The sequence below is a fragment of the Mauremys reevesii genome, linkage group 1, assembly GCF_016161935.1.
Source record: "Mauremys reevesii isolate NIE-2019 linkage group 1, ASM1616193v1, whole genome shotgun sequence".
Classification (NCBI taxonomy): Eukaryota; Metazoa; Chordata; order Testudines; family Geoemydidae; genus Mauremys; species Mauremys reevesii.
In genome coordinates this window covers 33427961-33445307 of record NC_052623.1, presented here as the reverse complement: position 1 = coordinate 33445307, position 17347 = coordinate 33427961, and the positions used below count along the sequence as shown (strand labels likewise).

At 42.5% G+C, this 17347-nt stretch overlaps 1 protein-coding gene across 7 annotated transcripts in view; it reads right to left on the bottom strand.

The window, feature by feature from the left end:
• The window catches only part of AMOTL1 (angiomotin like 1), a 141734-nt gene that overhangs the window by 16502 nt on the left and 107885 nt on the right, over nt 1–17347 (bottom strand). For all 7 annotated transcript variants that reach the window (XM_039538643.1, XM_039538636.1, XM_039538648.1 and 4 more), the window contains 2 exons: nt 11258–11403; nt 2665–2814 (listed from right to left, as the gene is read on the bottom strand). In XM_039538643.1, coding sequence (XP_039394577.1) covers nt 2665–2814; nt 11258–11403 — 296 coding nt within the window. The remainder of the gene's footprint in view (nt 1–2664; nt 2815–11257; nt 11404–17347) is intronic.

The following is a 17347-nucleotide window of genomic DNA, read 5'->3' as shown; positions in this document are numbered from 1 at the left end:
CTCCTGTTCTTTTTGCATTTTCAGTAAAAGTCCATCAGAAAAACTTTGGGCCAGATCCTTAGCAGGTGTAAATCCTAAAGCTTTATAAATGGTGTGGTTGAATTGTGAAGTGTTTAAGTGTCTAGAATTGCCAAAGTTAAGGCTGGAAAGTGTATGACATTACATTGGCCCCAGTTCAGGACCTTAACTCTGCTCTGTAGTGACACTGTGCAATAACCATATGATGACAGCTAAGGAATTTTAGTGCTTAGTCCCAAATTAGACTGATTTTTGAAGCACATTTGATTTTTTTTGCTTTCCTTCCCCACCCCACCCCACTCACTGTTTCACCACCAGGCGGAGTCAAGGTTGTTTGAGTACTCCACTTCTGCATTTCCATAGCATATTTTGATTATGGTAAGTTTAGCCTGAAATCTGAATGTCCTGGGTTTATAATGCTTGTCTGGGGGATAACTGCAACATTCCTGTAATGAGTTTTACCCTACATGACTGATATATGTACTCTCAAACCGAACTTCAACTTAACATTGTTTTTGTCGAGGAATTTCCTTGTTGTTGTTTTTTTAATTACAATTTTCAGACATTAAACCCTAAATAGGAAACAAAAGAGAATGTTGCCTTGTGATATTTCTAATGACATGAAGAAGTGTAATATCAACCTGAAAACATCTTATTTATGTATTTATTTTATTTTAAGTCTTTTATAGCCAGATTCACCAGTGTGCTCTGGTTGCTTTACACCTCCCTGGAGCAGCACAAATCAGCCAGAACATACTAGCCAGTACAGATGGGTTTACAGCTGCTCTGCACTGCCACAGCTATGCAACAAAGTGGAGTATATTCCCCACTTTTCCTCTACATCCTGTCCCCCGCGTTCTCCTGCATCCCTCCCCCCAGCTTCCCCACTCCCTCCATCTTACCCTGCACACACAGACACACACACACCGGTTTCCCACTCACTCCTTCAACCCCTACATTCCTCTGCATGCACCTGTACACACATACAGAGTTTTCCCCATCTACCCTCCCTGTTGAACAGATCTGGTGCAAAGGGTAGTTTTTGAAGAGTAATTTTGGGGAGGATACACTGTATTCTCCACAGATATGAAAGCAGTTGAATCCCTACTTTCAGTGCAAAACTACACTCAACCTTAACTATGAAGCTGTAACTAGTGTCTCCCCAGCATCTGGAGAGAGCCAAGCGCCATCAAGCAAAAGTGGTGGAGAAAAAATAAATAATCCTCTATTTAAAATCAGCAATGAAAACGGCTTTTGTAAGTGAAGGATTCATCTAAAATCCAGAAATTTCCACCAGGGTGACCTTTGATATAGTTAAAAATGACTGTCCTGAGTAAAAACCGGAAAAAGTATGTGGTATGTGTCCACTCATGAGTATTAAGCATCCAATTTTCTTCTTCAGTGAGCTTTAAAACTCAACCAGGCACTCACACAGCTCTAATGCAGGAGCCCTGACAACACCGCATGGAGTCAAGGAACTCTTGAATCTCTCTAGAGGGACTGGTTTAAAAAAAATAAAAATCCTAAGAATATGAGAATTGTCCAAATTGCTCCTGTATTTGTTTAGCTTGTCATTGAGCTGGTTTGCTTTTTGGTATATTTAGCAACCAATGGAGAGTCTTTGCAGGTTTTACATCAAGGCAAGCACATGTAGGGTCAGGACTATAGGAGTTTAGTGAGTGCTATATGAATAGTCACACGGCGCAGGCCTGATCAGCAGTCTGTCATCATGTACTTTGCAATCTAACCTCAGCACCTGCCTTAAGGACTCTCAGTAGGGACACAACAAAGGGCCCCTCCCTGAAAACAGTCAACCCCCAGATACTCAGATCTGTAAGTGAGAGCACGTCAGCTGAACTCAGCTGTCACAATGCTGCAGAGGGAGAGACGTGGTCCCTCTTATAACTAGGACTCAGCCAGGCAGGGCTTTAAGGATCATAATAAATTTTGCCTAGAATCAAATAAAGAGGCAGGGCAGCCGTTGAAGCACTGGTGTAACATGCACTTTGCCTAACGCTACTAAGCAAGCTAGCTGTTACATGCTGAATGAGCTGTAGCTTCCAAATGGCTTTCATGGGTAGCCTCACAGAGAGAGCACCGCATCGTTAATCCAATGTGGAGCTCACAAAAAGGCTTAGCTAACTGTGGCAAACATCAGAGAGAAACTCTTGCAGCTCAGTGGTTTGAGCATTGGCCTGCTAAATCCAGGGTTCTGGGTTCAATCCCGGGGGGGCATTTAGGGATCCAGGGCAAAAATCTGCCTGGGGATTAGTCCTGCTTTGAGCGGGGGGGTTGGACTAGATGACCTCCTGAGGTCCCTTCCAACCCTGATATTCTATGATATAATGTGTTTTTTATAGCTAACGAAGAACTGCAGAAACAATCAAGGATTTGGAAGCTCCCCCTAACTCAGCCTCACAAAACTGCACTCTCCCACTCACTGAGAGGGGGGAAGGAAATTGTTTTCAATGGTCAAATAAAATACCATTCTTGTTTCTATTATCAACAGGGTGGCAAAGGGTGAGAGGGCATCATTCTTCCTGTTCTCATTGCCAAGACACATCCTGGAGGTAATGCCAGGGGGACAGGGCATGAAATATTCCATCCTTGTTTACCCTTGTGGCCCACAACCAATCAGCCTCTCACCTGCTGCATCCTCAGCGAATCCAGCTCCCGCTCCAGCCGTGTGCGCAATCGCCGTTCCATCTGCTCCCGTTTCTCACATGCTGCCTGGAGCTGGGTCAGAGCCTGCTGCAGCTTCTCCACTTTCTCAACATAGGCCTGCTTCTTACGCAACTGGGGGGAGAGCGCAAGCGGAGGGCACAGTGTCATTAACAGAAGAGCAGAAGCCAAACAAATATGACATGAACATTTATGTCTATGAATCAGGTTGTGATATGATCTCATAAATCACTGGCATGTGCATGCTGCATGTAAATGTAGCTTTCATGGAAGCTAAAACTTCACAGGGAGAAAATTCTAGGTACCAGAGGGCTCTTTAATCTAGTGCAGAAAGGCATGATGAGAACCAGTGGCTGGAAGCTGATTAGAATTTAGCCCACATCTTAGCAGTGAGGTGATTAATCACCTGGATAAAGTACCAAGGGAAGTGGCGGATTCTCCATCTACTGATGTTTTCAAAACAAGATCTATGCTTTAGTCAAACAAAAGTTATCAGGCTCAATAAGGGGATAACTTGGTGAAATTTAATTGACCTGTGATATACAGGAGTTCAGACTAGATGATCGAATGGTCCCTTTTAGCCTTCAACTCTATGACTCTAGAAATAAATCTTAACCCTGTATATCTGCATGTTCCAGTCCCTGATGGTGGGAAAGGCATCTGCAGACCCTTAGCTGAAGGTGTACATCTGCTGGACGGTTTCCAGATGTTTTCTTGCCTTCCAAGGGATAGGTAATACAGATGTATATGGGTGACTGTTAGTATCACATGCACTGAGTGATTTATAGGCCCACTGTTACATGAGGATTCTGCAACCTGGCATTTTATAGTCTGAGATTAATCCTGATTTGCTCAAGTACATACCCTAAGAGGAGTTTGTGGGAGTGGACCGCAGACTTTTTTTGTGGCCTTTTAGGCAAGCAAGTGGATGCAGACATTAGGTGTATCGCTATCTAAGCCATTATTCTTGCTGCCTCCCACTGTGTTACAGAAGTGGTAATTGCAGGACAACAAGGTAAAATGATATTAATCCATGGCAGGGATTAACATGCCTCAGAACCTTTGGGGAAGAGTTCAGATAGGCCACAGACAGCCCAAGGCACATGTTAGTGAGAAGGGCATCAAAGCCTTTTGTGAAAACTGATCCTAGGGAAGCAACTAGGACAAAAAATGGGCCTGATCCTGAGGTGTAGTGAAGTCAATTGGAGTTGCAATTGCTCAGTGCCTCTCAGGATCAGTCCCAGTGTAATCCAAAATGAAAACTGTTTCTATGAAGAGTGACTAAGATACAATCCTCTTTGCCCTGGAGCTAGGATGCTAACCCCAAACTTGCATGCATATCACTTTGACTGCTGCAGTCAAGACTTTACCCTGCAGCTGAAATGCCTCTCTCTGGTGAGACATCGTGTCCTTGTTCTTCCATCCCAACAACGTAAACATTTAATCCCCTTCAAAACATACCTGCTTTGTTGTACAGAAAAAATCAATTCGCATAAAGCAAGGCTGCAAATCCAAACCAATTAAAAACATTCCTAGCCTGACTGAAAAGTTCACTCGGCCCAGGAGTTGGAGTTGGAGTTAGATAGTTTGCATTTTGTTAAATATGGACTTTACAGAGATCAGTGTGATTATTGCCACTTGATAGATATGAAACTGAGGCAGAGAGGTTAATATGACTTTAGTTACAATATGACAATATGAGGTTAATATGACTATCCAAAGTCACAGCTAATTCCTAGCATACGCAGGATTCCTGGCTTCTAGTCTAGATACACAGGCACTCCCACTCTTCCTCATTTATTTGTGCTCATGTGGCTTTGGTTCTTTGCACAGTTTACAGTCCAAATAGGAGGTTGAAAGACTAATGTTTAACACAGTTCTTGTTAGAGGAGTGCTCTATAAAGAGACATGTCTGTATACTTGTAAATAGAAAACCGTAGTTTTCCAGTTTCATAAATATTTTCAAGAGTTCAATATTTTTGCCCCTCTCAAATCAGGACAAAGTCAAAATCTTAAACTTTTGCAAACTGGAAAACCAATTTGTTTTCCATTTCAGGTCAACGGAATTGTTTCTGTATGATAATTTCAACATATTTCATTTTGATTTTGACCTTTTCACATGTAGATGTGGATATCTGCACATTTGCAGGGCTCTACAAGTCACCTCTTAACATTCTCTTGAATAAACTAAATAGATTGAGCTCTTTAGTCTCTCACTGTAGGCTATGTTTTCTAGACCTCAAATAATTTTTGTAGCTCTTTTCTGAACCCTTTCCAATTTTTCAACATCTTTTGTGAAGTGCAGACACTAGACTGGACACTATTCCAGTAATGTTCTCACTATTGCCATATACAGAGTTAATACTAACTTCATATTTTAAAATAAAATCTTTCTATTAACAGCCATTCCATATAATGTAGATTTACACAGCAGGTTTTTTACATTTTTTAAACGTTTCATTAATAGTTTTGAGTCATGCTTGCCCTGGTTTACTACAAAAAGCTTTTTAACTTAACTATGATGGTTGGCAATACAAGAAATCCATTGAGATTTACAAAGATCTGCAGGTGGTAAAACCTTAATAAAAGTGTAGATTTTCCCTAAAGTATTTTTTCTTTCATTCCATATATTCCAAATTTCTTAAACAAGAAGTTTTTTATGTATGTGGTCCAAAACTTCAGAAATGGTTATCTTAACATGTCTTGTGTCAGGCAACCAAAAAGTGAGACACACAAGATCAGTGCGCTCTTTTGAAAGTGTCATTTAATTTTGTGACTAGAAACAAACAAAAGGTGGAAGAATGGAAGTATTTAATAGCTCATCGTACAAATGGATGGTAGAGCAACAGAAAGGCTCAGTGATTTGCCCACAGGAAGCCTACTGCCTTCATTGACCATCCCTTCTCCATTTGTTTTGCCATCCAGATTGTTCCTTTATTTGTTCATTTTGTAACTAAGACGTCAATGGCAAAACTCCCATTGATTTCAAGGGGAACAGTACTGAGAATATAATTTACATATTCCATGTTACTTTAATATTGTGAGTTCAAAAATAGATGGCTTAGTATTCTAAAATAAAGTAATAATAATACTTAGCAGTTGCACATAGCACTTTACATCGTCAAGAGTATGTACAATGCTGATTAATGTAATCATTAGGTTTGAAATACCTAGATTATTTGGCACCATTGCTTCCAACTGAATTGCATGCACTTTGCTGCTTCTGAATCTTACAGATGAGACCTCAGAAAGTACTTAGAAGACCCTTATCACAGCAGTATCTGAGCATGTCACAATCTGTAGTGTATTCACCCTCACAACACACCTACAAGATCTTTATCAAGCATTCTTAGAACTATAATACTCACCTGGGGAAGTGAGGAAACAGATTGACAGAGTGAGACGGGTACCCAGAAGTCACTTACTACAGGACAGGCCAAACAAGGAAAACAGAACACCACTGGCCATCACGTACAGCCCCCAGCTAAAACCTCTCCAGCATATCATCAACAATCTACAACATATCCTGAAAAATGATCCCTCACTCTCACAGACCTTGGGAGGCAGGCCAGTCCTTGCTTACAGACAGCCCCCCAACCTAAAGCAAATACTCACCGGCAACTACACACCACACCGCAGAAACACCAACCCAGGAACCAATCCCTGTAACAAACCCCGTTGCCTTCTCTGTCCCCATATCTACTCTAGCGACACCACCAGAGGACCCAACCACATCAGTCACACCATCAGGTCTTGGTTCTCATGAGAGACTTCAATCACCCTGATATCTGCTGGGAGAGCAATATAGTGGTGCAAAGACAATCCAGGAAGTTTTTGGAAAATGTAGGGGACAATTTCCTGGTGCAAGTGCTGGAGGAACCAACTAGGGGCAGAGCTCTTCTTGACCTGCTGCTCACAAACTGGGAAAAATTAGTAGGAAAAGCAAAAGTGGAAGGGAACCTGGGAGGCAGTGACCATGAGATGGTCGAGTTCAGGATCCTGACACAAGGAAGAAAGGAGAGCAGCAGAATATGGACTCTGGACGTCAGAAAAGCAGACTTTGACTCCCTCAGGGAACTGATGGGCAGGATCCCCTGGGAGAATAACATGATGGGGAAAGGAGTCCAGGAGAGCTGGCTGTATATTAAAGAATCCTTATTGAGGTTGTAGGAACAAACCATCCCAATGTGTAGAAAGAATAGTAAATATGGCAGGCGACCAGCTTGGCTTAACAGTGAAATCCTTGCTGATCTTAAATACAAAAAAGAAGCTTAAAGAAGTGGAAGATTGGACAAATGACCAGGGAGTATAAAAATATTGCTCAGGAGTGAAATGAGGAAGGCCAAATCACACTTGGAGTTGCAGCTAGCAAGAGATGTTAAGAGTAACAAGAAGGGTTTCTTCAGCTATGTTAGCAACAAGAAGAAAGTCAAGGAAAGTGTGGGCCCCTTACTGAATGAGGGAGGCAACCTAGTGACAGAGAATGTGGAAAAAGCTTATGTACTCAATGCTTTTTTTGCCTCTGTCTTCATGAACAAGGGCAGCTCCCAGACTGCTGCACTGGGCAGCACAGCATAGGGAAGAGGTTACCAGCCCTCTGTGGAGAAAGAAGTAATTTGGGACTATTTAGAAAAGTTGAACGAGCACAAGTCCATGGGGCCGGATGCGCTGCATCCGAGGGTGCTAAAGGAGTTGGCAGATGTGATTGCAGAGCCATTGGCCATTATCTTTGAAAACTCAAGGTGATTGGGGGAGGTCCCAGATGACTGGGAAAAGGCTAATGTAGTGCCCATCTTTAAAAAAGGGAAGAAGGAGGATCTGGGGAACTACAGGCCAGTCAGCCTCACCTCAGTCCCTGGAAAAATCATGGAGCAGGTCCTCTAGAAATCAAGTCTGAAGCACTTAGAGGAGAGGAAAGTGATCAGAAACAGTCAGCATGGATTCACCAAGGGCAAGTCATGCTTGACTAACCTAACTGCCTTCTATGACGAGTTAACTGGTTCTGTGCATGAGGGGAAAGCAGTGGATTTGTTATTCCTTGACTTTAGCAAAGCTTTTAATACGGTCTCCCACAGTATTCTTGCCAGCAAGTTCAAGAAGTATGGGCTGGATGAATGGACTATAAGGTAGATAGAAAGCTGGCTAGATGATCGGGCTCAACAAGTAGTGATCAATGGCTCCATGTCTAGTTGGCAGCCGGTATCAAGCAGAGTGCTCCAAGGGTCGGTCCTGGGGCTGGTTCTGTTCAATATCTTCATTAATGATCTGCAGGATGGCATGGACTGCACCCTCAGCAAGTTTGCAGATGACACTAAACTGGAAGGAGTGGTAGATATGCTGGAGGGTAGGGATAGGATACAGAGAGACCTAGACAAATTAGAGGATTGGGCCAAAAGAAATCTGATGAGGTTCAACAAGGACAAGTGCAGAGTCCTGCACTTAGGATGGAAGAATCCCATGCACTGTTACAGACTAGGGACTGAATGGCTAGGCAGCAGTTCTGAAGAAAAACACCTAAGGGTTACAGTGGATGAGAAGCTGGATATGAGTCAACAGTGTGTCCTTGTCGCCAAGAAGGCTAATGGCATTTTGGGCTGTATAAGTAGGGGCATTGCCAGCAGATCGAGGGATGTGATCATTCCCCTCTATTCGACATTGGTGAGGCCTCATCTGGAGTACTGTGTCCAGTTTTGGGCCCCATGCTATAAGAAGGATGTGGAAAAATTGGAAAGAGTCCAGTGGAGGGCAACAAAAATGATTAGGGGGCTGGAGCACATGACTTATGAGAAGAGGCTGAGGGAACTGGGATTGTTTAGTCTGCAGAAGAGAAGAATGGGGGGGGGGGGTTGATAGCTGCTTTCAACTACCTGAAAGGGGGTTCCAAAAAGTTCTCACTGGTAGCAGATGACAGAACAAGGAGTAGTGGTCTCAAGTTGCAGTGGGGGAGGTTTAGGTTGGATATTAGGAAAAACTTTTTCACTAGGAGGATGGTGAAGCACTGGAATGGGTTACCTAGGGAGGTGGTGGAATCTCCTTCCTTAGAGGTTTTTAAGGTCAGGCTTGACAAAGCCCTGACTGGGATGATTTAGTTGGGGATTGGTCCTGCTTTGAGCAGGGGGTTGGACTAGATGACCTCCTGAGGTCCCTTCCAACCCTGATATTCTATGGTTCTGGGATCAGGGGCTCATTCACCTGCATATCTACTAATGTGATATATGCCATCATTTGACAGCAAATGCCCCTCTGCCATGTACATTGACCAAACCGGACAGTCTCTATGTAAAAGAATAAATGGACACAAATCAGACATCAACATGGTAACATATAAAAGCCAGTAGGAGAACACTTCAATCTCCCTGGACATTAAATGACAGATTTAAAAGTAGCCATCCTGCAACAAAAAAACTTCAAAAACAGACTTCAAAGAGAAACTGCAGTTTGCAAACTTAACATCATTAATTTGGGCTTGAATAGGGACTGGGAGTGGCTGGCTCACTACAAAAGCAATTTTCCCTCTCTTGGTATTGACACCTCCTCATCAATTATTGGGAGTAGACCAAATTCAACCTGATTGAATTGGCCTTGTCATCACTGGTTCTCCACTTGTAAGGTAACTCCCTTCTCTTCATGTGCCAGTATATTTATGCCTGTTTTTACCCACGAAAGCTTATGCCCAATAAATGTTAGTTTTTAAGGTGCCACCGGACTCCTTGTTGTTTTTGAGGATACAGACTAACCTGGCTACCCCTGTGATACTTTAAAAATATGGGCCAGCCAGACTAAGTGACTTGCCTAAAGTCACACAGGAACTCTGTGGCAGAGCAGTGAATTGTGCCTGGATCTCCCAAGTCCTAGCTAGTGCCCAAACCACTGGACACCTCTCACCAAGGTCTGATCTGCTCTGCTCTGTATAGACATTCAAAATCCCATAGTCTTTTTATCCTTATTCAGAATTTCTCTCTTTCCACTGTTCTTAGGTAAGACCTGAAAGGCCAATTATGATAATCTAGTCTGATCTCCTGCATAACACAGGCCATAAAATTTCACCAAGTGATTCCTGCATCAAGCTCAAAAATTCTGATTGGGCTATAGCAGATCTTTTAGAAAGACATCCAATCTTGATTTAAACACTTCAAATGATGGAGAAGCTAGAACCCCCGTAGGTAAATTGCTCCAATGGTTAATTACCTTCACTGTTAAAAATGTGCACCTTAATTCTAGTCTGAATTTGTCTAGTTTCATCTTCAGCTACTGGATCCTGTTATGCTTTTGTCTGTCTGCTAGATTAAAGAGCCCTCTGTTATCAGAAATGTTCTCCCTATGTAATTACATCTACATGATGATGTAAGTATTCTGACACTGTGGCCAAATCGCTTCTTAAACAATGCTTGGGTAATCTAAATAGATTGATCTTCTTTAGTCTCATTGTAAGGTAGGTTTTCCAGACCTCATATAATTCTTGTAGCTCTTTTCAGAACCCTGCAAACTTTATCAGCAATGTTTTTATGTTCTCATCCAAATCATTGACAAAGATATTGAATAGCACTGGACCAAGAACAGATCAACTAGAAACATCCTCATTGGATGACTAATCCCCATGTACAATGATTTTTTGTGATCCATCAGTTAACCACTTTTTAATCCATTTAATAAGGGCTACACTGATTTTGTATGCTAATTTTTTAATCAGAATGTTGTGCAATACTAAGTCAAATGTCTTACACAAGTCTGAATACATGATTTTAAACTCAACTAATCTCGTAATCTCATCAAATAATATGTTTGTTTGACAATCTGTATTCCATAAAATCATATTGATTTGCATTAATTATGCAACCATTCTTTAATTCTTTACTGATTGCACCCAATTAGTCTTTCCAAGATTTTGCCCATGACTGATGTCAAGCTAACCAGCCTATACTTACCAATGTTAATCCTGTATAAATGTTGGGACATTAGCTTTTTTCAGTCCTTTGGAACTTCACCAGTATTCAAAGATTTGTTAAATACCAGAGCGCCTCAGCAATTTCTTTTATCCTGAATGCAAGTTATCTGGTTCTGTTGTACGGAGTTCTGTGAACTGATTAACTGGCTAACTGCCACCCTTCATTCCAGAGATGACTGTATTTCTGTGGTACAGCGTGTGTGTGTTTATATACACAGACACACACTATATGTATGCACTTTGGGATTCTTTGAGAAGAAATGGACTATACCCATATAAGATATTTTCTCATGAATTACACAAGTCCTAAATTAGTAGATAGGGTATCCTAAAGAGAAAGACGCCTATGTCCTAACATTACATTAGCCATCAGCTGGTGAAATATGGTCAAGCTTTTGGTTATACAGAAAGCATCTATGATTGTCCTGCCATATCCTGCCTGGCTCAGTGTTTTATAATTGTTTTCTGTTTGGAAGGGTCTGGGGAAGAGGGGGGCTGCCACCCTTGTGCTGGAAAGGGTTAAGGAGCTGGACTGAATTACAGCTGTAAAATGAATACTAAATACAAGCAATCATTTGCAGCAAAGCAGAGGGAATGATGCCCTCATCTCACCTCCTCTTCCAGTTTGATGACCTTGGCTTGAGCATTGTTCAGTGCCTGGTCCAGGATTTCGATGTGTCTCCGCTGATCCTCACTGGCAGAGCGCACGGCTGCCAATTCCATTTCCAGCTTCTCCCTCTCCTTCAAGTGCTCTTTGTCTGGAAGAGAGACAAGAACAAGAGCAGCTCTATCAGAACAGTGCATAGACTCTGGGCCCGGTGCCAGAGGTAAGTTGGCACCATGTTAAAAAACCAAAAACTATGCAAAGCAACAGTGGGTTGGGCTACTCCAGAACAGTGCCTGAGATTCAACTGTGCAGTGGGCAGTCTCTCATATGCCAGAACTCACTAGCCCACAGCCTGGCTTTACGTTACTGCTGATGTTAGAGGTAAATGACTGATCAGGTCCCTTTGAAATCACTGAATGGAAGATGCTACATACAGAAAGTGCAAAGGTGTCATAGAGTAAATGCAAATGATACTGTATTCAGTCCATGGCAAAACAAATGAGTGGATAGCTGAAGAGCCCCAGAGAGGGCACCTGACAATCCCTAAATGTATCTGTTTTGATGGCTGCTGTATATAGACTCCAGCCTGCCATTGGTGTGCCACAGCGTTGCACAAAATGAAAGGGCAAAGGTGACCAAATTAAACAGGGGCGAGGCTTCCTTTTCTCGAAAACTAGCCAAAAGAACAGAATCACTTCTCACTACATTGCCAGCACAAAGCTACTTCTCTGCCTCTGCCAAGGGATAATAAGCAAAGACCTTTTACTTTCTAGGAAATAATCCAAACTTGCCCAAACACAAAGTCAGGATGCATCAGCAGAAAGGATCTCAGTGTTTCATTAGCCGGACAGGGGAGCTGATCAAAGTGCCTCACTGACCTGAGCTCAGAATCCTCACCTTCTAATGAACCCTACTGAACCTGTGATTTTATTATTTAAAGGGAAAGGAAGGTAACCTCCAGGAACCGGCATTCTCTTGACCTATAGCCCCTGCATAGCCATAGGACCCGCAATAGGGATTTGTAGAAGCAGTTCCAGGAAAGAGAATTTAATCTTTAGTCCCACTTGGGCTCTAGTTGATCCTCTAGTCCAGCATGACCTCTGTGCCCTTTCATCCCTGCTGTGACTGCCAGTGAACTGGCTCTTCTCCTACTACGTGACTGTTTAGATGCCAGTAGTGAGTGATCCCTTCCTTCACAACAAACGTACCAGAAACCACCCATGCAGGCAGCCCTGATGGCAGAGCAAACAAAGCAGTGTCAGACCTTTGGCATGGGCGTGACCCTCTCTATTGCCAGATCTAATTTCACCATTAGAGCCAGCCGAAAAGTAGAGACATTTTCTGCAAAAATTTCCTCCTCCCTATTTTTTTTTTTTACAAAATTTCAAATTTTCAAAATTAAAAATGACTTTTAAAAAAAATCAAATTTCACAACCAGCTGTGCCCATGATCTTTCCTTTAACAAGATGGCAACACGATCTAAGCAACAATTCATAGGCCTACGTAGCATCTTTGTTGGCTAGCTGCCTATTGAGAGTATAATGTCAATTAATTACAGCCCAGACTCACCTAAGAAACCCTTCCTGTGAATGTAAGTGGAGCTACCCGTGCATAAAGTTGGCCGCTGGATTGTCTCTTACCTGGGGGGGGGGCAGTTAATTTTTAAAGCTGCGTGGAAAACGGAAGTTCTGTTCTACAAAGAATTTCAAAATCTGGCTTCATTCTGAATCTGAATGAAAATCAATAATTTTGAAATTCTCTGCCAAGGAAAATATGCAAAAAGTTAATTTCAGATCAATTGAAGCATTTTGTTCAGTTTGATTTTGACCCTTTTTCTTTTGTATTATAACATATCACATCACACAACACAAAATTAAAAAACTCAAACAGGCATGTTTAAAAAAATTCAAAATGTTTTGTTCTGAAAATATCAAAACAGACTGGTAATTACAGTTAATCATCAGACTATCAGACAACACTTGACAGGGCTCTCGGGCTTCAAGTGCCAAAACCTTTTAATATATAGTAGGGCTGTTGATTAATTGCAGTTAACTCATGCAATTAACTCAAAAAAATTAACTGCGGTTAAAAAAATTAATCGTGATTAATCGCACCATTAAAAAATTGGAATACCAATTGAAATTTATTCAATATTTTTGGATTTTTTCTACATTTTCAAATACATTGATTCCTATTACAAGACAGAATACAAAATGTACAGTGCTTATTTTATGTTTTTTATTACAAATATTTGCACTTTAAAAATGATAAAAGAAATAGTACTTTTCAATTCACCTCATACAAGTACTGTACTGCAATCTCTATCGTGAAAGTGTAACTTACAAACGTAGATTTTTTGTTACATAACTGAACTCAAAAACAAAACGATGTAAAACTTTAGAGCCTACAAGTCCACTCAGTCCTACTTGTTCAGCCAATCGTTAAGACATGCAAGTTTGTTTACATTTACGAGAGATACTGCTGCCTGCTTCTTATTTACAATGTCACCTGAAAGTAAGAACAGACATTTGCATGGCACTTTTGTAGCCGACGTTGCAAGGTATTTATGTGCCAGATATGCTAAACATTCTGGAGGAAATACTTCCATGCTGATGATGTTTGTTAAAAAAATAGTGCATTAATTAAATTTGTCACTGAACTCCTTGGGGGAGAACTGTATGTCCCCTGCTGTGTTTTACCCGCATTCTGCCATATATTTCATGTTATAGCAGTCTCAGCTGATGACCCAGCACATGTTGTTTGAGTTACGAACACTGTCACTGCAGATTTGACAAAACGTAAAGAAGGTACCAATGTGAGATTTCTAAAAATAGCTACAGCACTCGACCCAACATATTGTGTTCACCTATGCGTCTGATAATTCTGTTCTTTAGTATAATTTCAACCAATTTACCTGGTAGTAATGTCTGATTTACTGGCCTGTAATTGCCAGGATCACCTCTAGAGGCGCCATTAAAAATTAGCATCATATTAGCTATTCTCCAGTCATCTGGTACAGAGGTTGATTAAAGTGATAGATTACATACCAATTAATAGTTCTGCAGTTTCATATCTGAGTTCCTTCAGAACTCCTGGGTGAATCTAATCCTGGTGATTTATTACTGCTTAATTTATCAACTTGTTTCAAAACCTCCTCTACTGACACCTCAATCTCGGACAATTCCTCAGATTTATCACCAAAAAGAATGGCTCAAGTATGGGAATCGATGCAAAGAATTCATTTAGCTTCTTCGCAACTGCCTGGTCTTTCTTGAGTGCTACTTTAGCACCTTAATTGTCCAGTGGCCCACTGATTGTTTGGCACACTTCCTGCTTCTAATGTACTTTAAATTTTTTTGCTGTTAGTTTTTGTGTCTTTTGCTAGCTGCTCTTCAAATTCTTTTTTGGCCTGCCTAATTATACTTTTACACTTGACTTGCCAATGTTTATGCTCCTTCCTATTTTCCTCACTAGGATTTGACTTCCAATTTTTAAAGGATGCCTTTTTGCCTCTAACTGCCTCTTTTATTCTGCTATTTAGCCATGGTGGCAATTTTTTGGTCATCTTACTGGTTTTTTATTAGGGGTATACATATAGTTTGAGCCTCTATTACGGTGTTTTTAAAAGGTTTCCATGAAGCTTGGAGGTATTTCAATTTTGTGACTGTTCCTTCTAATATCCATTTAACTTACTTCCTCATTGTTGCATAGATTCCCTTTTTGAAGTTAAATGCTACTGGGGTGTTCTTCTTTGGTATTTTCCTCTCTACAAGGATGATAAATTGAATTACATTACGGTAGCTATTACAAAGCAATTCAGCTATATTCACTTCTTAAAGCAGATCCTGTGCTCCACTTAGGCCTAATCAAGAATCGCCTCTCCCCTTGTGGGTTCTAGGACTAGCTGCTCCAAGAAGTAGTCATTAATAGTGACTAGAAATTTTATCTCTGCATTTCATCCTGAGGTGACATGTAGCTAGTCACTATGGGGAGTAACTAGCTCTCATTATTACTGGGTTTTCTGTTTTTGTAGCCTCTCTCATCTCCCTGACCATTTCCTAATCCCCATCACCATCCTGGTCGGGTGGGCGGTAGTATATTTCTACTTCTACACTCTCGTTGTTCAAGCATGGAATTTCTATCTGTAGAGATTCTGTGATACAGTTTGATTCATGTAAGATTTTTACTGTATTTGATTCTATGTTTTCTTTCAGATATAGTGCCACTCCCCCACCAGCTCAACCTATGCTGTCATTCCTATATATTTTGTACCCTAGTATTACTATCTCCCATTGATTATCATTGTTCCACCAAGTTTCTGTGAAGCTGAAATATGAATGCTATCTAGGCCCCCTGGCATTAAACTGTCATGTGCTAGGAGCTAGCTGGATCAACTCTGGCTTTAAAAGCAATACAGTACATTGGCAACACATATAAAAACAAGTCTTGGACCCGCTCTACCATCTTGCACCTGAAGAACTCAAAACATTTTACCCACTGTGACAGACCCAGACCAGTGGGGTACAGGAGTCTGGTAGAGGGCAAATATACTGGTCACTGGATGAGTAGTTTTCTGTTCCCTGAGTGACCAGAGCAGGGGCTGAACTAGAGTAATCAGGAACCTGCTAGAACCAATTAAGGCAGACAGGCTGATTAGATCACCTGCAGCCAATCAAGGCAGGCTAATCAGGGCACCTGGGTTTAAAAAGGAGCTCACTCCAGTCAGGCGAGGGGGAGCCAGAGGAGAGGAAGTGCGTGTGAGGAGCTGGGAGCACGAGGCACAAGGAGCTGAGAGTGAGAGGCTGTGCTGCTGGAGGACTAAGGAGGACAAGCGTTATCAGACACCAGGAGGAAGGTCCTGTGGTGAGGATAAAGAAGGTGTTTGGAGGAGGCCATGGGGAAGTAGCCCAGGGAGTTGTAGCTGTCATGCAGCTGTTACAGGAGGCACTATAGACAGTTGCAATCCACAGGGCCCTGGGCTGGAACCCGGAGTAGAGGGCGGGCCCGGGTTCCCCCCAAACCTCCCAACTCCTGATCAGACACAGGAGAAGTTGACCCAGACTGTGGGGAAGATCACTGAGGTGAGCAAATCTGCCAATAAGCGCAGGACCCACCAAGGTAGAGGAGGAACTTTGTCACACCACATTGATTCATTAAGCCGTACTTCATCCCATCAGGCAGGGAAGGGATATGCAATATACAAGAGTGATCATCCATTACTAGGCTGGAAAGCACAAGTTATTTAACAGCTCACAAGGATGTTTCACAGCAGATTAGGCCGTCATTTAACTTTTGCTTGAAAAATGGTGGCTGCACCTTCTATATTTATAAGCACTTTCTTTATTTGGTTAGTTCTGGGTAAAAAAGGACTACTTTTAGTTCTTGTCAAGTGCACCTGAAATATCAAAATTATGCTTTAATGAGCTACAACACATGCATCTTCCATAAAAGAAATTGCTTCTGCACCTGCATGTTTACTATGCACTTAATAAACTAATATTTCTGTTGTTCTAATTCAGGGGTGGGCAAACTTTTTGGCCTGAGGGCCACATCCGGGTATGGAAATTGTATGGCGGGCCATGAATGCTCATGAAATTGGGGTTGGGATGTGGGAGGGGTTGAGGGCTCTGGCTGGGGATGTGGGCTCTGGGATGGGGCCAGAAATTAGGAGTTCAGGGTGCAAGAGGGTGCTCTGGCCTGGGGCACGGGTGCGGGCTCCGGCTGGGGGTGCGGGCTCTGGAGTGGGTCTGGGGATGAGGGGCTTGGGGTGCAGGAGGGTGTTCCAGGCTGGGCCGAGGGGTTCAGAGGCCAGGAGGGGGATCAGGGTTGAGATATGGAGTGTGTGTGTGAGGGCTATGGCTGGGGGTGTGGGCTCTGGGGTGGTGCTGGGGATGAGGGGTTTGGGGTGCAGGAAGGAGCTCTGGGCTTGGACCGAGGGGTTCGGAGGGCGGGAGGGGGATCAGGGCTGGGGAAGGGGATGGAGGCGCAGGGGGGTGACTCAGGGGTGTAGGCTTACCTCAAGCAGTTCCCGGAAGTAGCAGCAGCATGTCCCCCCTCTGGCTCCTGCGCAGGCAGGCGGCTCTGCTGCGTGCTGC